At 42.4% G+C, this 25,020-nt stretch overlaps 4 protein-coding genes and 1 long non-coding RNA gene across 9 annotated transcripts; 3 read left to right on the forward strand and 2 right to left on the reverse strand.

The window, feature by feature from the left end:
• Window positions 1-1,930: 1,930 nt before the first annotated feature.
• Window positions 1,931-2,639, reverse strand: LOC107375340 (histone H4). The gene has a single exon (XM_070552636.1). The coding sequence runs from the start codon at window positions 2,538-2,540 to the stop codon at window positions 2,064-2,066; it is 477 nt and encodes a 158-aa protein (XP_070408737.1). The 5' UTR covers window positions 2,541-2,639; the 3' UTR covers window positions 1,931-2,063.
• Window positions 2,640-3,803: 1,164 nt separating this feature from the next.
• Window positions 3,804-4,607, reverse strand: LOC107375345 (histone H2A). Its single transcript, XM_015943821.3, has one exon. The coding sequence runs from the start codon at window positions 4,374-4,376 to the stop codon at window positions 3,990-3,992; it is 387 nt and encodes a 128-aa protein (XP_015799307.1). The 5' UTR covers window positions 4,377-4,607; the 3' UTR covers window positions 3,804-3,989.
• A 2,870-nt stretch (window positions 4,608-7,477) lies between these two features.
• si:ch211-284e13.5 (neurotrophin receptor-interacting factor homolog) lies at window positions 7,478-12,877 on the forward strand. 2 transcript variants are annotated; one of them, XM_015943814.3, is made up of 3 exons: window positions 7,478-8,204; window positions 11,667-11,957; window positions 12,122-12,877. In XM_015943814.3, exons 1-3 carry the CDS (start codon window positions 7,703-7,705, stop codon window positions 12,697-12,699), a joined length of 1,371 nt encoding a protein of 456 aa, XP_015799300.1. In that variant the 5' UTR covers window positions 7,478-7,702; the 3' UTR covers window positions 12,700-12,877. The 2 variants fall into 2 exon arrangements, with proteins under 2 accessions (XP_015799300.1, XP_015799301.1); XM_015943815.3 differs by having other exon boundaries at window positions 12,125-12,877.
• On the forward strand, window positions 9,096-9,582 carry LOC139070406 (uncharacterized). Its single transcript, XR_011520927.1, has 2 exons — window positions 9,096-9,236; window positions 9,358-9,582. It is a non-coding gene; the product is annotated as an uncharacterized lncRNA (long non-coding RNA).
• A 1,072-nt stretch (window positions 12,878-13,949) lies between the features above and the next one.
• Window positions 13,950-23,225, forward strand: zfyve27 (zinc finger, FYVE domain containing 27). 4 transcript variants are annotated; one of them, XM_015943817.3, is made up of 14 exons: window positions 13,950-14,178; window positions 15,549-15,786; window positions 15,883-15,953; window positions 16,057-16,243; window positions 18,209-18,304; window positions 18,514-18,626; window positions 18,712-18,830; window positions 19,091-19,162; window positions 19,744-19,764; window positions 19,961-19,981; window positions 22,272-22,413; window positions 22,534-22,580; window positions 22,683-22,764; window positions 22,905-23,225. In XM_015943817.3, exons 2-14 carry the CDS (start codon window positions 15,551-15,553, stop codon window positions 22,973-22,975), a joined length of 1,278 nt encoding a protein of 425 aa, XP_015799303.1. In that variant the 5' UTR covers window positions 13,950-14,178; window positions 15,549-15,550; the 3' UTR covers window positions 22,976-23,225. The 4 variants fall into 4 exon arrangements, with proteins under 4 accessions (XP_015799303.1, XP_015799304.1, XP_015799305.1 ...); XM_015943818.3 differs by lacking the exon at window positions 19,961-19,981; XM_015943819.3 differs by lacking the exon at window positions 19,744-19,764.
• The last annotated feature ends 1,795 nt before the right edge of the window (window positions 23,226-25,020 follow it).

Below are 25,020 nucleotides of genomic sequence, written 5' to 3' on the forward strand. Positions count from 1 at the left end.
TGTCTGGTTCGATGACATCAAATAGGTGATGTGCATTTGTAGTCCTGGACGTATTTGAACACAAAACCTAAAACAACATTTCTCCTGTTTGAAAATACGCACATTCTTGGCATCAAGATGACTCTTTAAAATTCACGGATGTCATGTGAAATCCATGGTACATAGCAAACGGAATTAGAAAACAGCGATTTTAGCCCCTTTGACTTGCATTATTTTTTGTCATTCTGGCATATAAAATGTTTTGAGGCATGATTGTAACATGACTACTTCTTGGAGAACTGGACATATGTACATTATGCTTTATATTTTTCAAAACTACAGTATATAAGTAAGGATCCCCAGCAAACATTTGGCCTTTTAATGACAGTTGACTCCAATTCGAGACTGCTCAGATATGTTAAAAGGTTGGTATTCTAAAACAAGAACTATTATTGCTATTTTAAAAACAAATGAAATATGAAACATGTTTTCTGGCCATGAATTCCACATCTTTCACGAGAGGGTGCTCGCTGCAGAACCACAAAGGCGGAGCTGCACCATAAGGTGGAGCTGCACCAGGGTCAGCCCCGCCCATTCACGCAAACTCAGCCTAGCCCACTGACTTCCGTTTTTGTTTTCCAACTTCATCGCAAACTAACCTGACCCACATGAATTACGGCTGTTACTACTTTACAAATGTTAATGCTATGTTCTATGCTCCAATTAAACAAGATAAATATAACTTGCTACATGACAAAGCCTGAATACATCTTGAAATGAAACGATTTCTTTTAGCAGATATCTGCCCACAGCCGCTCTAACAATAATATGGTGCAACAGCATGGGTGGTTGTCATATGTCCTCTGATAGTCCAGTGGTAAGATCATCTGAAGCAAATTTTGCTTCCCCCTCAGCAGATGCTGGTTCGATTCTCGGTGGGGTCGGCATCAATCTATTTAGCCAGCTGAAACATTGAATTTGTTTATATTTTAGTTGTAATGTTTATTTTCAGCAAAATATTTATGTCTCTAAAAGTTCTTTGAATTTGGTCATTCCTAAACAGCATTTTAGTTGAAACTCTGCTCACAAATGGACTCACAATGGCTAAATAAACGAATAAATAAATAAACACATTAGTCATTGTATTGTAAACGGTATACCAGTAAATTGTTGTAAACATAGTACTGGCAAGTGTAGCTAGGGTTAGGTTATGGTTTATTGGCGGTGTCTCAGTAGAAGTCATTTCAGAAATAATTTGTCAGAAAATTCACAGAATATCCAGATTTGAGAACCAAGACCAGACCCACTTCAGGGGAGGAGACCAAATTGAAGCTGAGATGGGAGGAAAATGCATGAATGAGGCCAAAAATGGCTTTGGCGTGTTTCTTATGAGGAAATGACAATATAACATGATAAAAAGTTCCAAAAGTTAGATTTTTAATTATATGGAACCTTTACAAAAACTGTTCAGTTAACTTCTCACCTCCGTCCTCAATCTTGTATTTTTTAGCTATAAAACCCTCTTTGGTTCCAGAATGCTATCAAGTCTGACAACTGGAAGGAATTGTACTGACTCTGATGGAATGGGCGGGGCTGACCCTGGTGCAGCTCCACCTTCTGGTGCAGCTCCACCTTTGTGGTTCTGCAGCGAGCACCACTTGTCTTTCACAGCCTTGATCAAGACATGCGAGGATGTCACTACTGGACTTCTTAAAAACTTAGCAATTTAAATTTATCATTTCATTAACCGTGCAAGGAAGCACAGCTTTATCACAACTGATTTCAGAGGGACATGATGGACTTTATTTGCACATGTGAAGTACATCTCCTGGTGGACCTACATTTACAACATATGAACATAATTCCAGAAAGCTATACATGTATAAATAGATCTCATTGGATCTTTACAGATTAACCCATTTAACCAGTCCTTCTACCATTTTCAGCATTTCCATAAGAATGTTTGTCAGGTTATGAATGGAAACACATTGAAACTCAGATTTTTACTTTGTTAAATAGTAAACTAGTATATGAAACAGGACATGTGAATAATTATATAAATTTATATTTTTTAAAGATAACATCTACAACATTAAATGTGCAAGCAAGCTGGTGCAATACTGCTGACAAGCTGACTTCTTTGGAAATTTGATTTTACCAGTGATAACAAGTAAATATGGATTTGGCACTTTAGACTGAGGTGGGAGGCTCTTAAAAGAGCCGTTGAGTTTCAGTTTATCCAGGACCAAATAACCTCCAAAACCGTACAAAGTACGGCCCTGTCTTTTCAAAGCATACACCACATCCATAGCAGTCACGGTCTTTCTCTTAGCGTGCTCAGTGTAGGTGACGGCATCGCGGATCACATTCTCCAAGAAGACCTTGAGAACGCCACGCGTCTCCTCGTATATCAGGCCGGAGATACGCTTGACTCCGCCACGACGAGCCAAACGGCGGATGGCAGGCTTTGTGATTCCCTGAATGTTATCGCGGAGAACTTTACGGTGACGCTTAGCGCCTCCTTTGCCTAGTCCTTTCCCTCCCTTGCCTCTACCGCTCATGTTTCCGTTTGATCGACGAACCAAAGACGAATAGCTTGCAGGGCACAAGTAACACACTTATATGTGTGATATGCGAACGTGATAGAAAACAAGCCGAGGGACCAGTCTGGGTGGGGCTTAAACGAACTAAATCCCAGAAGTAATTAGCCTGGCAAGCCAGACTAAATAAATGTATTATTTACTTTGCAAAGCAAGAATTTGGTCTAGTTCACTAGGCTAAGAAGTAACCGCATTTTATAACATCACCAAAATGTTAGCCTAGTGAACTAGACCAAAATCTTTCTTTGCAAATATTTACTATTTTGGACTTAAATGTTTTATTTGTTTTTAAGTCAAGGTTGATAGCATTAAGACCCCAGAATAAGTCAGGTATTCTTTATTCTGGACCAATTCACAGAAGTAAAAAAAAAAAATTGTACAGATAACATGAGACAAGCACAATATGACACAATAAACAAAAAAATCATGACAAACACAAACAAGAAACACTAATAACAGTTGTGTGAAAATAATGTATAAATTATTGTAACACCCTAATCTAAAAAAGACTGTTATACCAGTGTTTCCACATCTTTGACTGGTAATGTGTTGCAATCACTGGTATTGGTTAGATTTAAAACGATCACATTTTTAGAATTGTTCAGCCTACAAATAAAATATCTTGAGACAGCTTGTAGGGTGCTTACCCACACATTTACAAAAGTCTCACTTCCATTCATCCATCTAGGCTTATCAAACATAGGAGCATCAGTAAGCAACCTGCAACCTAAACATATTCTATTCTTATAGTCTTTAAGTGGGCCATGTGCAATAAACCTTACACAAAGTTCTCTACTTTATCAGAACAAGACCTAAACTTATTCCCCAAAATATATACCTGACTGAGATATTTTACCTTTTTGGAAGCACGAAATTACAGAGTTTGACAGGTACAACTCTTTGCAGCAGCCTTATGGATGGTTTGTTATCTACCTTGGATGCATTTAAGTATAGAGACTGAATTTTATTTGGTCACGATCTCTTCAGAGCATTTATACACAAATCTGTAGTAACCTCACACTTAAACCCAAATTACGTAATACTTTTAGTGTCATTAACGCGGTCCAGCAGGATTATTTTGTATGACTTGAGAGTGTGCTGGGCAGATAAACGGGTCTTTAGTAGTTTTCCATGCTACAAGTTTCACCCACCAGGTCTTTCACTAAACCCAATAGAACAATTAGCATTGAAGAGAAACCTCCATAAGGTGATAGCACTAATCAAGTAGTGGTGCTAACCTACCACATTACATTTATAATATAATACCACGCAGTTAGTTAAAAGTTTCTGATCACTAATACGGCTATAATGCTCACTTGTATTCAACTAGTGAGAATGAGGATTTATTTGCTTTAAAAATTATGTGGGTGGCTCTTAAAAGAGCCTTTGTGGTGGTTTATTGCAGGACTTTTACTTCGTCTTGGCGGGTTTCTCAGTCTTTTTGGGCAGAAGAACGGCCTGGATGTTGGGTAGCACGCCACCTTGAGCGATCGTCACACCGCCCAACAGTTTGTTTAGCTCCTCATCATTACGGACTGCCAGCTGTAGGTGTCGGGGAATGATCCTGGTCTTCTTGTTATCGCGAGCAGCGTTTCCGGCCAGCTCCAGAATCTCAGCAGTGAGATACTCAAGAACAGCAGCCAGATACACGGGAGCTCCAGCACCAACGCGCTCAGCGTAGTTTCCCTTCCTCAGTAGTCTGTGAACACGACCAACTGGAAACTGGAGTCCAGCACGAGAGGAGCGAGTCTTCGCCTTTGCTCTGGCTTTCCCGCCGGTCTTTCCACGTCCAGACATTGTGAGCGATTAAATATTTTTTCTCAAGCTTTAGTGAGAAAGTATGACCTGCAACGCGACGCCGACAATTTATAGTAAAGCCGCTACTCGCTCATTGGTCAGACTGAGCGTACACCATGACCGTCCAATCAGACAAGGGAATACATCAAGTTCTATTATTGACTCTTTGCACGTGACGTCATGCCACTCATGTGACCGTCCCCTTCACCATGATGGACGACAAAAAGAACGTAGAACCTCAAGTGAATGATATCAAAACAAGCCAGTTTGTTTGTAGCCTTTTATCGCTTTTATTTAGTTGATTTGACAGCAGAATGGTTTTAGCTTGCTGCGTGGTTGGCTGCACTAAGAGACAAGGACGTAAACTCAACTCGTTTTTTCTTTTTAATAACTTTGATGGAGACTGAGGACGGAGCGATCAATCAATCAAGCGGACTATCAGGCCTCAGATTTGCAGCGAACATGGTAAGATTAACATCAATAAAGATACTAATCCCAGAGGGAAATTAGAGTTTCAGTACACACAATTCAGAGATCAGACTTACATTTATTTCACGAGGAAGACGGGGACAGGGATAAATGTGATGTGTTTATACAAGTTATTGGTAATCCTGATGGATGGGTGTTTCACCACGGAGGCTGTGCTCCGTCCACTGTAGTGTAAAGCGAGACAATTATTAACAACATTAAAGCTCCGATGTATGGTTACGTGTGTTAAAATTACGTTATTTATTTATATGAGCGTCGGCGTTCAGAGATCTTCTCATTCCGGTGTGAGAGCAGCAGCTGAACCCGGTAACACCACCAGCAACAGAAACTGGTAGTGATCCGGACTTTTAAAAATCAGCTTTGGTGTAAAGTGAAACGCTGTTTACAACATAAAGTTATAAATCCAGCGGGGTGAATTTAGGCAAAGTCAGCCACATGTTTACATCGATGAACAGCTGCAGAGAGAACGTGAGCTAACGTTGGTAAGCTAGTTAACATACCGCTCTCTATGAGCCCCTGATAGATGCGCAACTTCTTCTGATGAACTAGGTGAAGGAATGCTGGAGGAGTTTTGTTTTTGATCGCAAAAACAATTTCAGGCTCGATTTTTCCCTTTGTTTAGTGCTCGTGTCGCTCACTGTTTACATTTTGAACAGTTTGAATCTAATATAATTTAAGTTAAAGCATAATATATATATTTTTCTCCATGTTAATTCATAACGTGCTTTATGAATTAACAATACATCGGCAAATGAACTAACTTTAATATATTTTATCTTTAAGGTAAAGCAGACCCTCAGAGTTGGGACTGGCTCCCTGACTGCAGACGTGTGGACCAGCCATGCGACAGAGGCGCACCTTGGTGTTTCCTGCCATTTTCTGAGACTGGAACATGAAAAGCTTCAACCTAGCCACCATGCCTCTAGAGGAGAGGCACACTGGTACAAATATAACGACTTGGATAGAAGAGGTTTTAGCCAAGTTTGAAATCCTGCCTGTCCAAGGGTCCAGATAGTGAGAGGGGAAGTGCGGGTGTATTTTGGTGAAGCTGCGATTTCTAAGAGAGATGATCCTCTCAAATGGTGGAGGGAAAATCAGGGTCGTTTCCCCACTCTCTCTAAGCTTGCTAAATCCTTTCTGTGCATCCCTGCCACTTCAACGCCATCTGAGCAGATCTTCTCTGCAGCTGGGAACATCTGCTCTCAACAGAGAGCAAGCCTTTGTCCTGAACATGTGGAAATGCTAACTTTCCTGAGTGTAAACCGGGACCTTGTGTGATTATTTAGCTGGTTACATTTCATGTGAGCTCAAGTCTTCTTTTGTATTTTAGTTTTCAGTTGCATACATCTGATCTGTTTGACACTGTAGCATTTGTTGCAACAAAAGTCATTAAAAGCAGTTTGATAAGCTCTTGTCTTTATTATTAGATGGCACATAACTGATCACACATAGAACTAGAAGCCAGTGATGGGTATTAGAGCATCCTGGTGCAATAAGCTATACTTTTATGAATGACTCGATTAGTCGAGACTATTTTTCACCAAACGACTAGTCGACTAATAAAATAGTCATTTGTGGCAGCCCTAGTTGTTAGGACATAATTTGCTCTGCAGCCTAGAGCCCACTTGTCCCAGACCTCTTTCCTGATTAATGGGTGGTCACCATGCAACCTAATTCTTCATATGGAAGAGACCAAATGTGTTGTGCAAAGGCGGACTCAAATGTAGAACACAATCTGAAAGGGAAGAGGAATTCAAATTCAATTTGCCCTTTGGTTGCAAGGGACGTGCAGGGGGTCTGGTGTGTGAGGAGAAGTCATCCTGCCAAAATGAACAATACATAAATATTAAAGAAATAAAAACATTACAAAATGTTTGTATTTCCAAATGTATTTATTTTCAGGTTTATTTCTTCTTCCATACCTTTATTTCTTTCCTCATTTATGTATTTACAAATGGAACCATACAAGCAACAGTAATAGCAGACACGTGGGGTTGAGTTGAAGAAAAATATAATGTGCTAGATTTTGTTCAGCCTAAATAAAAAGGAGCTCCTTTAAATCATAAAAAATTAAACATGCAGCCAAATAAAATATATGAAACAAACATTTATTTCTTCCAATCTAATTTCCATTTTTTCCCCAGGAGTACTTAAAGCAACACCAATTAATTTACTGGTGTGTCAGCTAACCTTTGTAGCATGTGCAGTGTCCCTTTAGGCAATTTGAACCAGTTCTTCAGTCATTTGGCTTTTTGCGGACAACAAAATATCTAGAATTTTTGTTGGATTACTGAAAGCTCAAAGGGCTCCATTTTCTGGAGTGTGTGTTCAGCAACGAGCAACCTATGTCCGCAGTTGGCCTCCTAGAGGATTAGAGCGTAAGGCCTTATTAGCTTTTGCAAATCATCTCACAAGAGCATATTAAAGAATGTTAGGACTTTAGTTTGTCACCGACATGACTAAAAATGTGAATGTTTTCTTTGCAGGAATCCTTGTTTGTCCTGACTGTGATCTTTGTGACCATCCTGGGTCCTTGTGGTTGGATTCTGTCTCGTTCGGACCATCACAAATGCAGAAAATCATGAAAGACACAATGAAACAGATTTACAAGAACTGTGCCTCGTCTCATTTCAATAATTTTGGATGGATGATAAACTTTCCCTTTTTTATTGTAATTTACGAGAGAAAACACGAGGTGTCGCTGTGAAGCGGCGGAAGTGACGTTTAGTTTGCGAAGGAAGTTGCGGTTCTCAGCACATCAATGAGATATTCCATTATTTACGCTTTTGAATAAACCATATAACCTTCTCACATAGCGCTAAATCACGAAGCCGCAGATGGCCGGCACGCAAAAACGAACATTTGCGGGAAGAGTGTGCGGAACAGAGGCTGTGCTTTCGTTGCAAAAGGAGCTCGTTGCTGTGATACACGGAGCTTTCGAGGTGGCCGTGGAGATCGCGGTTCGAGAAGTGAAAACGCTCGTCGGCCAGGCGACAAGCGACATCTACGAAGAGCTGCAGCGAGAGAACGAGTCCCTGAAAGAGAAGCTGCAGCGAGCGGAAGCTTTGCTGGAGTCGGTCCGCCTGGAGGAAAGTAACGGCAGCCTGCTTAGTCCACCAGGAGACCAACGGCAACAGGAGGACAGTTTAAACACCAGGGGCGGGGCGGAGAGTGATGGGGTCAAAGGTGATGCCTCGGGTCACAGCTGTGCAAGTTTGAACCTCCTGGGTGAATTTGAAGAGAAACGTGAGGAGTTGAGGTCTAACAAAGAGGTGGTGGGACAAGGTGAAGATTCATCTTCAGAGCTGGAGAAAGAACAGAATAATGGTGCTCCTAAAGGTGTGTAGGGTTTCTCTAACAAATCAGGTTTGTCAGGTGTTTTCTAACTTTATTCGCTTCAGGTTGTAATGTCCAAAGTTTTCAAGATGAATGACAAATTTGCAAGATGACCTGTTCATCTTCTTCCTCATGTGGGTCTTTCTGTCCTTTCTGGGCTTCTGTGTTTATATTTTCATTTCTATTATCTTTTACTCTTTAATTTAGCATTTTCCACTTTTTCATTGGGATTTTTTAAAGAGCAAGTCACCCCCAAATAAACTTTTTTTTTGCTTATAAACTAAATAAACGAGTGTCTAATCGTGCTGCAGACACATGTAGTCAATAATTTGACACTTCAGTGCATCTTAGTTAAAATTTAAATATTCTGCCTAAAACTGGCAGTGTTGTGCCGTTGTCAGGTAAAAACTCTGCACTGTATTAAAATTCATATCTGCCACCGCTATTGGCTAAGAGGTATGCTATGATGTAAACTGGTACATTATGATGTCACAATGCTGTCGTGAGCCAGGGGCTGTGTCTCAATTCAGGGTCTGCATCCTACGTCGGCCGGTTACGTCACAGCGCCGCGACTAGGCCTGTCCCAATTCGAAGACTCCTTCAAATGCCGTCGATGAATGCGGCTTTCTTTTCGCCTGAATGAAGGATGGGTCGGGTGTATCCTTCAATGGGTAGCATTTCCCAAGATGCCTTGCGGGCCGGCCGGCAGAAAAACGGTGGACAGTGAAGCGGGAGCTGTCGGAGAGGATTGCACATATAAATGTCAGTATAAACTTGAAAACTGTTAGGTTAAGGGCTTTTGGTGATACATGAACGTTATTTTAGTTAGAAATGTTACAGTAAAAGTGCTTGTATTGCGGTCTCGGCTCGTATGTTCGGCCGCTCGGTGTCGCACTTCTCCCGCTACGTTTCCCCCTGATTTTAATAGAAGTTTGTATTTTAGGTACAAGAGAAAACCAGGGAATTTATTAAGCTTAGGGCGGAGATGGACCACATGATCACTGGAGCAAAGTATTCGGCGGCTGTGGCATGGAGGTACAATAACATCTCATGTTTTAAAAACTCGTTTGAGTTTATTTTTTTCTGCAAAAACATGAAAGGAATAACCCGTTGTCCTCTTTTCTCTTCCTGTTTCTTTTCTTACATGTTTGTTAAGACTATTCTGGAGAAAATGGGCATCCAGGGGAAGGTGACAGCGATGACCAGCTTCTGGATCTGATCAGGGAGGACTTGAGGCTGCAGAGGGAGGCAGAGCAGCAGAGGGCACAGGAGAGAAGGGAGAATTTTGACAGCTTTTTACTTTGCTAGAAAAAAATGGTTAATAAAGATTAAACATGTACATATAAAAGAAATATCTAAATAAAATCAGTTCTGCATTAAACTCTTGAATTTTATTTTGGTTTACAAATGAGAATTGTTTACTAGAGGGTATCCCGCTGGGTCTGAAAATTCTTAAAAGGTGATAAATCGGTTTTGGTCAAATCAAGACCCTTAGAAAGTATTAAAAACTATTATCACATCTTTGCTCAGGCTCAGCTTGTCTAAAGTATTTTCACCGAATTAGCTCTCCAACACTCAAGAAAATGATTAAAGATCTAAATAAAACTTCGAGCTCCATCGCTTAAAGTTCCTTCTCCCTTCTGCTCAGCGGTTCCACGGTTGCTAGGCGACGGAACGTTCGCCGATGTAGAGGCGGGAATTCATGAAGGCTAGGCCTGTCCAAATTCACAGCCGTTAACATCCGGTCTACCAAGCCGACGGAGGACCCAGCCCACGTCGGCCGAGTAGGCTGGGTCCTTCGAAGGATGCAGATCCTGAATTGAGACACAGCCTGTGTGTGTGTATTTGTTAGCAGCTCCGCCCTCTTGGTCTGCCAGGCAACAGCATTTGTTGCATTTTTCAAACATGAAGTGGGAGTGGAGTTAGACTCTGGTAGGGGGTGACTTGCTCTTTAAATGTTATTCATGTGAGGCGTCTTGTAATTTTTATCTCGAGAGGCGCAGTCTCCAAATTAATCAAGTTAGGTCAGTGGGCCACAGGAAAAAAACATGTTTCGTTCAAAATACAAATGGAAATGTATATATTTCGTGTTTTTATATTTGTACCACTCACAAGTAGGCCTCATTAGTAAAAATCTGAACACAAACGTCTTTTAAATCAAGTGTTTGTAATAATTGGTAACAAGCCTCATCTCTGTGGAGTTTGACCTGTTTAAGGTCAAAGGTCAGACATTCTTCTGGAGTTTCTGGAAGAGAGCAGGGCTGTTTCTCAGTACTCAAGGACGCCGTTACGTTCTTGTGTGAGTATGTTCTTGGCCAGGACACCAGAAAGTCCGTTCTACCGAGTATGGGAGGATGAGAATGACATTTGGACCAGAACTGGCCTCTGTTGCTTTATGGCAACAAGGGTTGCTTGTTGCTACCGTTAGACAAATGACCTGCCATAAAAATAAAAGTCTAGTTTGTTCCTTAAATAACAAAAGAACAGTGAAAACATATTGTTTGTATTATATTTGGTCCACTTTTGATTAAAACTGATAAAATACCACTTCCCGCTGTTAAATGAATAAAAGTTTATTTTTCATCAAATCAGAGCTACGCTGCTTTTATTTTGTTAGTGGGTTAGCTAATTAGTATTTGAGGTATTGTGGAGAGTAAAATTCAAACACACAGCACATTTTACAGGTTACACACACTTATTTACAATAACAAACCACTTAATGTTCCTTTATTAGTATTTCTGACATAAATCTACAGACACCAGCTTTCTCCTGACGTTCAGAGTACAACGGTTTGTGACACAATGCATTGTGGGACACATTGCTGTCCCGAGTTTGCAGAAGAATGCATTGATGCAATACAATGGGCAGAGCAAGAACACATCTGGGAACTTTGAGTGAACTTGCCATGATGCGTACTTAGGATTGGAACAGTACTTGGGCCAACGTTGATGACGTTTCACAAGGATGTGAGTGCACAGAAACGGCCCAGGATTCATGGTTCCATCAGTCGCAGGAAGTGGTTCAGGTCGTAAAGCAGCTCCAGATCATCACACTCCCACTGCCATGTTTGACAAATGGTTTGATGTCCTTTGACCTTAACCATACCCAAGTGAGGCCTACAGTGCTTTAGATGTTCTGAGTTATTTTGTTCCTGCATTTCTTTAGATTGGGGAATGATGTGTTGCCTTTTGAGATCTTTTAGCCTAGTTTATGAGATTTTATTGAAGTGATTTCTAAAAGACTGGCAGTAATCAGGTCAGGGTGTTGCTCATAAAACAGAACTAACATTTCTAAATAATACTAGAGAGACTCGTGTGTTTTCACATGGGACCAAAATGTATTAAATAATCATTTGTAAAACGTGTTTTGGTTATTTTCAGTTAATATTTATTTGCAGACCTGAAACATTGAAGCAAAAACTGTTTATATGTTCAAAGCATGTTTATTTATTTTTGCATTCCCAGATGTTTCCTCCCATGTCGGTGCTGTGAAGATGGAAAGCGTGATCCCGGTGTGTCTGGACCCACAAGCTCCAGAATCAGCACGGCCTCCCCACAGAGAAGGCACGTCCACCTTAGAACAAATGATCATCAAACAGGAGAAGTCCGAGGAGGAACCGAATGGTGCACCTTACTGCTTTGACCTGATTAAAGAGGAGGATTTAGGTCTGGAAGGAATAAAGTGGCCACCAGAAGTCCTGGATGTGGAGAGTATTGAGCCAAATGCCCAGATGTTCAGCAACAAGCTGGATCAGGGTAAGAAAATAAATTACAATAATTTTTTTTATTGTTTGGCATCTTATGTTACAATGTTATTTACAAGAAAGCAGAAGTTAGTTTACTTAGTTAGATTTTTGCAAGACTCATCAACTGTGTTTTTATGAGGATTTCTGCAGTTTAAAGTCTTTGGAATTTTTCAGCAGCTCCTCCAAATTTGATCACCGCCCTCCCACCGCCACCAGACCTCCAGTCCAGCTCCTCAGAGTTTCCAAGCATCTTTCATCTAGCAGAACCAGCCGCAGAATCCCTAGCTCCTCCACACGTAGTCGGAGTCCATGTTCAAAATGGCCGGAGCGGTGCTGCCATTCACACTTGTAAGTTCTGCAGTCAAACCTTCCACCTGCCCAGTCACCTGCGGCGCCACTACGGCCAGTGCCGCCAGAGGCTCCAGCAGCGCTGTCCGCAGCCCGTAGCAGGAAGCACCAGGACTCGGCTGCAGCTCTACCCACCAGGCTGCAGTCCCTTCCGATGCACAGTGTGCAATCGAGAGTTCAACCGTCAGGAGAATCTAAAGACCCACCTTCGGATCCACACGGGGGAGAGACCTTACACATGCTCTGTCTGCTCCAAGTGTTTCCGCCACTCTGGAGCATTAACCCGACACTTCCGCATCCACACGGGAGAGATGCCTTATGTCTGCGGACAGTGTGGGAAGTGTTTCAGAAACTGTGGTGGGCTCAAATTCCACCAGCGTTCTCATAACAAGCATTTATCATAGTCCTTGTTTAATATATTAAAGAGGTTCTTCACTGAGAAACAATTTTTTACTTATTATTTTTGAAAATGAACAGTCACTGAGTTTCCATGCAGGCTGAATGTGAAAATGGTGTCCTACGCATATCTCCTGCATTATCTTTTGGTAGAAAAAACAGTCTGCTGATGTTCGGGGTGGGGGGTTAGTGTTCCGCTGAGGTCTGTGACATCATCGGGGTGGGGGTTACTGGACGACAGGAGGAACGGTTCTCTACTAGGACTTGGCTCTCATCGTTCTCTTTGAAAGCACGTTCAAAAGACTCCACTTGTTCGTGAACGTCACATCACTAACTTAACTAATTTATTAATGAAACAATGTTTTGGTATTTATTAAGTGTGTAAATGGATGATTTTGAATCAATTTAGAATTGCAGTTGTGGGTTTGTTTTCTGAAGTGATAATTGTTGCCCAGTATTCATGAAGGCTCAAAATAAAAATTTAATCTTTGCTGCGCCTTTGCCCTTCATTCAACGTGCTATTTGTTTGTTTGATTTATTTGAAATAAAGTCACTAAATAAGCAGATTTTTTCTTGCCAAACAAGATTTCTGTCAAATTTGTTTTACTTAGAGGATGTATTTAATCATGACATCACTGAGTGGAATGCTGCACATTGATGTGGAAGGAAATTGCAAAAAGAGAACATTTCAGGTCACTTGATTTAGAAGGAAACATAATATAACAAAAAAAGTCAGCTTTCACTTCAGAAAATGAAAAAGCACATGGTTGCATTCAAGTGTTTAAAGATGCCTTTAATAAATAAGATGTTTGTGTGACCTAATAAAAGATTGTATTGTTTCAAGCACCTGGCCACAGGTTCAAATCTCCTTTTTAATCTGTCAGCAACTGTGTGATAGATACATCTGAAATGTATTCTGCCTTATTTTACAGATTGTTCATGTTATCAACTTTTCTTCAACTTCCTCGAGGTTGTTAATAAAGCATTCGATTTTTTAAATTGTTTTTACGTTTTTGATCAACACAATACGCTTCATTAATATTACATGATCTAAAACAATTGGATCAGTTTTTGTTTTGTGCGGCAATCGATAAACCTGGTCTGGGATCGACTGAACCACAGCTTTGAACGGCTTCGTCTTTATCTGCCATCAGCTAGTTGTCCTGGATTTGAGTAGGAAGTGAGCGTCCCCAAGAGCACAGAGCTAACAAAGATTAGCTTGATCCAAAAAACAAAACAAACAGCTGCTTTGTCCCGTGGTTTTCTCTACGGGTACCTGTTTTTTCCTCACCGGAGCTGCTCGAAACGCTTCGTGAACTGCTGACAGAAAGTCCGCAGTCATGTTGTCCGAGCGGGTTGAGTTTGGAGGCTCTTCCTTCCTCCGGTCTCATGATGTCGGAGGGACTCGCTAGTTTTGCCTGAGCTCCTCTCAGCACCTCCGCTGCTGCTAACTCAACTTTGCTGTTGTTGGACGTTTCCTCCTCAGAGTAAGTTATCTCCCTCACCCAGTGGATAAGTTATTTTTGGATCAAATGTTCTTTAATTTACCGCGATAACGCTTAGCAGAGTTTATTGTTTAAATTAGTTTATTCAGTTTGACGTTTCTCAGGCCAAAACTGCGACTAGCAGGAGTGACGAGGAATTCCTTCTGACTGTTCATTACATCAGGACTGATCACCTCAGTTTAAACATGTATGTTGGGAGCCAGCTCTAATAATTCGGTCATCTAAATAAGTTTTGTTAAACCAATAAAGACTGTCATAAAGGTCATGGCTCTTAGATATTCACAGTACACTTGGATTTATATTGGTCTGAACACAAGTTATTTTGTGTAGTATGTCTTGCTTTACCTTTTGTTTGAACCTTGAAAATTGCCTCATTTTGAATGCAAATAATACAAAATTAACTGTAAAGCAAGATAATATGTAGAACTCATCTTTTACATCCTTTTGTGCTGCCACGTGGGTCTCTACTGCTTATATAAACTCTAAAATTGTCTATCTGTTTTCTGACAGTGGAATTTTAAGAATTATGAGCCTAGAATTACTCAAAGAAAAATAACTTAAAAATGCATTCAGAAGAAAAACAGAGAAATATACAAAATGTCTAAAATGACTCGCTTGAAAAAGTTACCATTTGTGATGTCACAAACAGGGAAATTAGAAAACCACCTCATGTATAATAGAGAGCTGCTGCAGAAGGAGCAGAGTACATTTTTTCTTCTTTTTTGGCTACACTTGACATTATTCTGTTTTCAACCCTTTATTGGTAAACAGTTTTAAAAGTAAGGACTAATATGTTTTTTTTTATTTTTTATACTTTCTTTGTTCATTTAGCCAGTGTGAAGCCATGTGAAGTGAGTAGAGTAGATCAACTTAAATGCTGCTTCGAAATGACCAAATTCGAAGATGTTAGAGACACAAAATATTTTGCTGGAAATAATCAATAAAATATAAAAACTTGAAATCTGGTTCAGCTGGCTAAATACATTACTGCACACTGGGATTTGAACCCATGTCAGCACATGGCAAAACTGCGTGGGCGGAGTTTCACTGAAACAAAGCGTTTTATTTCCAGGTATAAATTCACGCTGACAAAAATAACTTGTATTTAAGATAAATGACACCTCAGTAGTGCCAACAGTAATATTTTATTATATACTGTGCCTAACTTTTGCTTTCAAATATTTAAAAAGCATGATCTGGAACCTTTAATTCTTCCAAGTAAACATGAATTCTGTTGGAACATTACATGTTTCACCAATGATTAATGTTTGACACATTCTATATTGTCTATAAATTGAGCTGAATGGAAGATCAGGTCTGCAACATAATTAAATCTTCCTCACTCTGTCCAGAGATGGCGACTCAAAACACTGGAACGTTTCAAGACTCCCTGCAGAGTTCAGAGGAACGCGGGGAGCTGGTGCACTCGTTATCTAAGGAGACTCCTGGATCTCCAGATGCCTCTGAGTTGGGGAGCCCCCGCTGTACTCTGAACTTTGACCTCCTGAACATGGTGACATCCTACAAGAGAATGGCTCTGTATCTAGAACCCATTGTAGACGCAGTAGAGGTCATTCACCTGTTACTCGGGTGTGTATGGGTGTGTGTAAACACATTATCATATGGTTGTTTTGACCATTAGTAGTAAATGTCAGAATTCAATCTATCTTACGTTTTGTCAAACAGATGGAAGATGCCACTGTGCTCTCTGCTCGTTTGTATATTCCTCAACATCTTCTTTTGCACAATTACTGAAGGTAGGGTGATTCATTTAGCATAGATATTAAACCAGTGGTATTGTGATGTCACCAAATATTTTTTATTGATCCATTAAGTCGTTGTATCTGCCTCTGGTATCAGTTGGTTGGTTCACAGGGAGTGTGGTGGTTGTATCGGCGCCGGCTGCCCTGGGTTACCTGCAGGACAGGTGTGGGGGCAAAGCCTCTGAAGCGGATCTCCAGAAGAGGCGTTACCACGCTGTGCATCGCAAAGACCTGCAGACGGTTCACCTCACCAAACAGGAGGCCATGCTGGAAGTCAAAGACCTGTAAGATGCATGCTGCAGCTAATTATTTTAGCTCAAGTGTGTGTCCTGTTCTGCTTTCTCTCTCTTTTTTTAAAACAAATATTTACAGCAATTAGCAGCTATTATATTATCCTGGGTATCTTAAGGCTATGGATGTGGTAGGACTGTCGTGGTTGACGCGTCTCTGCAACATTGCGTGGTCATCGGGGGCAGTTCCTGTGGAGTGGCAGACCGGGGTGGTGGTCCCCATCTTTAAGAATGGTGACCGGGGGGTGTGTTTGAACTATGGGGGGTTCACACTCCTCAGCCTCCCTGGAAAGGTCTACTCCAAGGTACTGGAGAGGAGGGTCCGATCGATAGTTGAATCTCAGATTGAGGAGGAGCAATGTGGTTTTCGTCCTGGCCGTGGAACTGTGGACCAGCTCTATACCCTTGCAAGGGTGATGGAGGGGGCATCGCATAGCCGGTAGTAAGTCGGACCTGTTCCCGGTGAGGGTTGGACTCCGCCAGGGCTGCCCTTTGTCACCGGTTCTGTTCATTACCTTTATGGACAGAATTTCTAGGTGCAGCCGTGGTGTGGAGTGTGTCGAGTTTGGTGGCAGGAGAATCTCGTCTCTGCTTTTTGCGGATGATGTGGTCCTCCTAGCTTCATCCAGCTCTGACCTTCAGCTCTTGCTGGGTAGGTTCGTGGCCGAGTGTGAAGTGGCTGGGACGAGGATCAGTACCTCCAAATCTGAGACTATGGTTCTCGACCGGAAGAGGGTTGCTTGCCAACTCCGGGTCGGGGGAGAGGTCCTACCTCAAGTAGAGGAGTTTAAATATCTCGGGGTCTTGTTCACGAGTGAGGGTAGGAGGGATCGGCAGATCGACAGGCGGATTGGTTTGGCGTCTGCAGTGATGCGGACGCTGAGCCGATCTGTCGTGGTGAAGAGGGAGCTGAGCCAGAAAGCCAGGCTCTCGATTTACCGGTCGATCTACGTCCCAATCCTCACCTATGGTCATGAGCTTTGGGTAATGACCGAAAGAACGAGATCGCGGATACAAGCGGCCGAAATGAGTTTCCTCCGTAGGGTGGCCGGGCTCAGCCTTATGGGCCATTCCCATCTGTACCGGGTCGGCCCGGGCCGGGTAGCCCCAGTCGGCCCCAGCCTGGCCCGGTTGGTTCCACACATCCTTGCCTTAAGCCCATGTGGGCTGATTCTACCCACCAATCAGAGGCTTGCTCTAATGGAAGGTGTGAATTTGCTGTCAGCAGTGGGTGTGTTGGCCCTGGTCGGCCTGAAGCAGACCCCCTCGAGAAGAGGGCTGAGAATGAGCCTTGGTTGGCCCGGAAAAATACCAGGCCACCCAGATATGTAAACAACCTACGCTACCCGGCCCGGGCCGACCCGGTACAGATGGGAATGGCCCATTAGAGATAGGGTGAGGAGCTCGGACATTCGGGAGGGACTCGGAGTAGAACCGCTGCTCCTCCAGATTGAAAGGAGTCACTTGAGGTGGTTTGGGCATCTGGTCAGGATGCCTCCTGGACGCCTCCCTGGGGAGGTGTTTCAGGCATGTCCTGCCGGCAGGAGGTCCCTGGGTCGACCCAGGACACGTTGGAGAGGTTACATCTCCAATCTGGTCCGGGAACGCCTTGGGGTCCTGCCGGAGGAGCTGGTGGACAAGGCCGGGGAGAGGACGGTCTGGAGCTCCCTAGTTGGGATGCTGCCCCCGCGACCCGGACCCGGATAAGCGGAGGAAGACTATTATATTATATTATATTATATTATATTATATTATATTATATTATATTATATTATATTATATTATATCCAGTCAAATGGACTTTGTGAATTTGTGCATTCTCCTGGTTTAATTTCCTCAGTAAATACAGTAAATATGGCCTATGAAAATCACATTTGTTGGTGGAAATGTATCAGGCATTGTTGATATTTCATTTATTTGTTTTTACTGAATGTGTGTGTGATTGTGTGTTTCCAACAGGTTGAAGCACCTGGATGACATGTTGTCCTCTGCTTGCCAATCAGCGGAAGCCATTTACAAGGTTTTATACTGGGATAGTCACACCAGTTCTTCAAGGTCTGTATGCACACACACACACACACACACACACACACACACACACACACACACACACACACACACACACAGAAACAAATGTGTGTGTTATTATCTTTTTATGAAATTATTGTTGAAGTGTCAAATGTGAGGTAAATTTGCATTATTTCTGTTAAATTCCTCGTCGTGAATGCCGCGGCTAAACCACGATCCTCATTTTTGTCCTGCAGGTTTTATGGAGCGACGCTAACAGTGGTGTGTCTGCTTTATGTTGTTCCTGTGGGCTGGGTGCTTGCTGGGCTCAACACCGTCGTCTTCCTGTGGAACCGAGACTTCTGCAGAGGTTAGCTCCTTTAAACAAAAGAAACACTCATTTCTAGTAATATTATTGCAATGTTTTATTTGCTGTTTTCACTCTGATTTCCCAGTTCTTCTGGACCTTCGGAAGCTCTTTTACTTTGGTCCGACTCAGACCTCAGAGGGGCTGCCTGAAGACCAGGCTCAGGGCAGCCTGATGGACAGGACGCCAACCCCCCCTAGTCTAGAGGTGAGAGAAATGAGCAAGTGAATGTGATTGTTGGTACTTGAACATTCAGCTGTTGTGGTTTACATTAAACCCCTCCACAGATGTAAGCTTCTTACCCAGTTATCCCAAATCTCATGGCCTTTACATGGTTTAACCGCACAGATGGAACCACTTCCCTCGTTAAGTTTGCGTTCCCCCGTGCGAGGGACGGACAAGGGCTCAGATCAGTCTATGCTAGATTCATAACAACTGCTAACCGCATGGGTTTGTGTTTGAAACAGGACCTTTCCCCTGGAAGTGTAGAAGAAGCAGAGGAGGCTGAACCTGATGATGAGTTTAAGGACGCCATTGAGGTAAAAGCACATTTTAATAATGCCCTTTAATATTCTTCATCCCAGTTTTGCCCTCTCAATCTAAACTTCAGACTGTTTATTCTAATCTTTTCATTCAAAACAGTGTCATCAGCGCACAGATTATGAATCGCCTTTAGACCGGCATCCAGTCAGAGCAATACGTTATAAGGTGTGACAAAACATTTGCATCCAAGCTGTGAAGCATCAGCCCGCAGCTGCTGGTCCGGTTAGTTTGAAAAGGCCATAAAATCCCAATCCCAGCTGAGGGCATTTATCACGGTGGTTTCTACTCTTCCTGGTAAATATGTTGCTCTGAGATTATTCCTAAAATAAAACCGCTTTGCTCATGTTTCTGCGAATAACGCGTGTGAGCCCAAATCAACCTAAAATAGAAAATGGTTTGTTTTTAGAAGCAGGACCAGAGACTTTCATCGTCAAAACCCTTGAAACACGTCTAATTGGAACTTGCACTTAGCTAATGTTTCGATAGTTTCATAAGCACTGTACAGAAAAATAAAAATGTCTAATCGGATTAAATAGTTTCTACCTCTTATTTCTATTCTGCTGCATTCCAAACTCAGGAGAATTCGGTTTCACTGCAGGTGAGTTTTTCCTGTTTGCTGAAAACAGAAGACTTCCTTTATGACACATAAACATTGTGTGTTCCTAGCTTTGTGCGGGGGGTTTGTTGTGCAGCTGTTGATTTGTTTTCTGTAGCATGTTTTAAGTATTTTTGTGATTGGATGTCCCGTGTGCATAATAACATTGTTTCCATGTGTTGTTCTGTTTCCTGCTAAGGAAACTCCATTACTCGTACTGGTAAGTGGATTCCACCTGTGATCAAACACAGCTCGGCTTGTCTTTTACCTGTTTTACTAAAGTATTCTCATTAATAGTTAAATTCCATATCTAGGGTTGGGCATCGTTTGATTTTGAACGATTCCGATTCCTCGTTTTGATTCCGGTTCCTATCGATCCCCGATTCCGATTCTTTGAAGACATGACATGTTTTACACGAGCCAGCTAACCACAGGTCCTACTTGATGAAATAATCTTAACTTCAACACGAATTTTAACTCTATGAACAACAACATCACCTTCATTTAGACAAAAACGTGTTTCGGAGAAAAGAAAAAGACTTGCAGCACAACCAGTGTTTGTTTCTGACCACAACCAAAGTCTGGAAGAAGCCTCTGGGATGAGAGGCTAAATGTCTCCAACATATCCAGAAACTCCAGCTGTTTTCAGCTAAAGCTCTCAGGATGATCATGTCCAGGATGGCTGAGAACCACACCTCCATGCTGCAGCAGCATTCAGTCACAACAGGAAGTGAAACTTAAACGTAGCTGCTGTCGGTAACAAGCTAACAGATTTTAAACATTAAAACTCAACAGAAATAGTTCAGAAAGGAAATTAAATGTTATTTATTATTATTATAATTATTATTATTATTCATTGTGGCAGAAGCTGGTGTGGTCCACCACAGAGAAGCTGCTCTAGCATGATGACTTTAATTATTCTACAGGTTACTGTTCAGCCTTCTGACGCTCCGTGTGTGCTTTTATTTCTGCAGTGAGACAAACTCACCTCACACCATCCAGAGTTTGTTCTTTAAAGCTTCTATTAAGTCCACCATGTTGACGTATTTATCAAGTTTCCTCTACGCTGCAGGAGTTAGAGTCTACATCACGGAGTAAAAGTCCGGCAGACACGTTTGTTTATATCTGGCCGCTGCGCGCCGGGTGGGGGGAGGGGGGACTCGGTGCTGCTCACTGACAGCTGGTGTGATCAGCTCTGAAAAGCCTTGATCACAATTTGCAGATCACGCTTATTCTTCACGGAGATCGGCCGCGGATTTCTCTTCCGTCGGCATTCTAGGAATCGAAAGAAAAAACTTTGAGCGATTCCGGGAAAAATGAACAGTTGGAACCGGTTCTAATCGATGCTCGATTCTCGATGCCCAACCCCATATCATATCAAAGCATGTTTTTAAAAAGCTTTTATTCTTAATTCACAAGTCCACAAATGTACATTTACACGAGTTTTCATTGTAGCTGCTGTCTGAATGTTCATTGCAATGCTAACAGTCTGCTGGCGGATGCTTTTTCATTCATTAGCTCTTGTTTTGTTTGAGAATTAATCAGTTTGTCATTCCTTGTCTGTAATTATCAGTGGATATTAAAACACGTGTCTTTTATACAGAACATATAAAAATCATCTCATTGTCTGTACCGTGTTGTCACATGAAGTTGCAGATGAGGTACAAACCTGATGTAGGAGATCGTTTGAGTTAGGGAATGTATAAAAACATTATTTTTTAAAAAGGATACAAAATCAGTGCAAAACGATGTGTGTTTGGTAACACAGACCCGGGTGGTGGGGGAGTGTGAGGCACTGGGCCCTTTGGTAGGACCGGTGCCAGAGCTTTAAGACATTGCCAGCAAGTCAGGCTCATTCCCGGTGAGAGTTGCGCCTCTTTCAGAGAACAATGCCACTTGCTGACATCTCAGAACCTGAGGTCTTTTATAAGTGGTCAGATCCTGGCAATAATATGGCGCAATTGTGTTCTTCTTGCAAAAAGATTATGCAGTGACGGTATAAAGGGGGTACAGGGGACGGTCTCTGCGCTGCCGTGGACTTCCATTTATCTTGGACATAACTTGCTTTTTATTGCGATGGAAGCCGCTCCTAAAGGGGTCTGTCCTCCACGGTCCCCGTGCACTCTCGGGTGAGCTGAGCTCCAACTCTTAACGGAGAAAAGCTCCTGGAGCTCTGCATCACTCCAGTTTATCATCTCAGCTGATTCTGTTTACATAAGAGAAACTTACGGCCCGTGTTTACTTTCATTTTTAATATAGTTGCCAACCAGAGCGCAGCAGTAACTCCCCATGTTATCATGACACCTCCCTCCTAGGCGTAATGTGCATTCACAAGTCCGGCGTTATATTTACTACCAAGCGTGGCGGCACGAATGCTGCAATCTGGGATCTGTTTTGGTAGAAATAAAGGGCCATTGTGGCTCCAGAGCCACAGGTTGCTGACACTTGGATTAGATTATTTTTAACCAAATGTAAACATTTCTGTGTCCTCTCTCTCTCCTCTCCCTCAGGAGGATGATGATGGACCTCTTGGAGCTCCAGAGTATGACCCAATTTCTGAGAACGACCTGCTGAGTCGCAATGAACCAATACGCAGTAAGGTGTCCAAACTGACGGAGAAACTGCGTAAACGCTATCCTGCCTCCGTCACAGGTCCGTCTGCTCTGACTAATCCTCATCTTTTCTCTCAGTGATGAAGGTGAACATTTATCATGTTTTGCATCATTATTCAGTGCTTTAACCACCTGTTTGTGACCTGGTCTTCCTCCACAGGCAGCTGTTCCAGTTGTAGCGCGGTTTTCTCAGTTCTGAAGAAGAGGGTGAGACTGAACGCTTGCTACACAGATTTAGTCTTCATGCTTGCGTGTAATTAGCCTTTTTAACCAGCACTGGTTATTGACTTGCATCGCCTTGAATTGCAGAGGAACTGCAGTAACTGTGGCAACAGCTTCTGTTCTCGATGCTGTTCCTTCAAGGTGTTGAGGTCTTACATGGGGGCTACAGGTGAGGAAACAAAGATCAACGAAACACGATGCCGAGGGTAGATTTATTATACGGGGGCTTGTATCTAGTTCTCTTTTAAACCTTTCTGTTTTTAGAGTTTTTGTCCCACTTTAGTTGTGATTTTTTTTCCTCCTTTTCAGCTCCAGAGGCCCAGAGGGAAACTGTGTTTGTGTGTGCTGCCTGTAATTCCTCCCTCACCAAGTTACAGTGAGGTGGCTATTGTCTCCAGAACTCTTCACTGAAAACCAAACCTACTCGCCTCAGTTTTCACATAAAGGCTCATACATTTTTAAAGATGTTGGACTTCCAGAACCTCCCTGCCTTTACCGGCTGTATCCCTGCGTAGCCTCATGTTGCTTGTGGGATTTCTGCTGTAATGTGTATTTCCTGCTTGAACTATCGGTAATGGCCTGGAATTTGAGTTTTAAAGGCTGACCACTACAGCAAAGGACGTACTCTTCTTTTTTTTCTTTTTTCTGGGCAGAGCGAAGAATCAGTCCTTCATAGGGGAGTCAGCAATGTTGGATGAAAGCATAATGCTTTTGCTTTTATCTTCCCTCTGCAGCAGGGTCATTTTAGGTAGATCGAGAACGAGTCGAAGTAAACTCTAAACGTAACAGTGTTAAAGGTCTTCGTTTGGTGCCATCAGCTGAGCCTGGTCCCACACGGGCTTCTGGCTAAACACGACTTTGAGTAATCAGCAGTGTCATGTTGTAGGTTTCTCTGATCTCCATTAGGCTCACCGTTACAATAATACTCGCCTGACATAGCTACATTATTTTTAGCCTCAGAAGTTGCAGAGGGAACAATACAAGAGAAATATACATCACTCTTAGTAAAAAGCACAAGCTGCTGTGAAACACGTGGCGTTTCTAACTCTGAGGGTCCAGGACAAAAAACATTTTGTGACGTTTATCTACTACTAACCTTTTGCCTCCATCGTTTATAATGTTTTTCCATTGTGGGTAAACGAGCTTAAGCGTGTCTTCTAAATGGATGAAAGTTTTTCTAACTGGATGACCGTTGTTCGGATGGACCGAGGAACCACCTGAAATAGTGTCGGAAGCCTCGCCCTCTCTCTCTTTCTCTTGCAAGCAGGACTTGACTTGAAGAACCAGTCGTGAGGGGTTGAAACGCAGAAAGTGGATCCCATCAATCAAGTAGATTTTAACCATAAATCAGACACAGATGATTGTAACTGCTTTGCTTTTAATGTTATTCTATATACATGGTTACTGTAATTTATTCTAACTGTTCTATATCTAATATATTTAATTTAAATCTCCCAAAAGTGCAGATTATCATTTGACATAATGATTGTGTGTACATTTGGTCCTATTTCAAAAGTTAAATTGTTATTAAAATAAACTGTGAAATTTGAACTCGTTAAATGTTTTTTTTTTACTCATTTTATGAACACTAGACATTTTAAACATAACTGTGACCACCTCGGAACAGACGTAAAAAGTTACTTGGCTCAGAAATTACATTTTACTTTAGATTTGAAAATTAGTTTTTAGGATTATTTTAAAACATCCGAGATGTTAAATGAATTCCTGAAGTCTAAAGCCTTTTATTTAAATGTATATTTCATGTTTGTTTGAAGTTGCGCAGACCTTTAAATGTTTATTTACCACTGTCTTTATGGGTGACCCCACGAGGAAAGTTGAGCAGGAATGATTTATCCCTTGAGGTCCACGTGGCAGGGGTGAGGTGGTGCTCACTCCTGCCATGTGGGCCTTGTTCCACTCTGCGATTGTTGAGGCGGCTGTTGCTAGCGGTGGTCGCAAGGTGGCCGGTGCCAGTCGTGGTGGAAACCCCCGTACCCGCTGGTGGACACCAGACATTTGGGGAGCTGTCAGGCTGAAGAAGGAGGCCTACAGGGCGTGGCTGGTCTGTGGGTCTCCGGAGGGAGCAGACAGGTACTGGATAGCCAAGCGGGGTGCAGCAGTGGCAGTTGCTGAGGCAAAATCTCGGGTGTGGGAGGAGTTTCAAGTATCTCTGGGTCTTGTTCACGAGTGAGGGTAGGAGGGATTGGGAGATCGACGGGTAGATTGGTTCGGCGTCTGCAGTGATGCGGACGCTGAGCCAATCTGGTGGTGAAGAGAGAGCTGAGCCAGAAAGCCAGGCTTTCGATTTACCAGTTGGTCTACCTATGTTGATCCTCACCTATGGTCATGAGCTTTGGGTAATGACCGAAAGAACGAGATCGCGGATACAAGCGGCCGCAATGAGTTTCCTCCGTAGGGTGGCCGG

Source organism: Nothobranchius furzeri, chromosome 6 (assembly GCF_043380555.1).
Source record: "Nothobranchius furzeri strain GRZ-AD chromosome 6, NfurGRZ-RIMD1, whole genome shotgun sequence".
Taxonomy (NCBI): domain Eukaryota; kingdom Metazoa; phylum Chordata; class Actinopteri; order Cyprinodontiformes; family Nothobranchiidae; genus Nothobranchius; species Nothobranchius furzeri.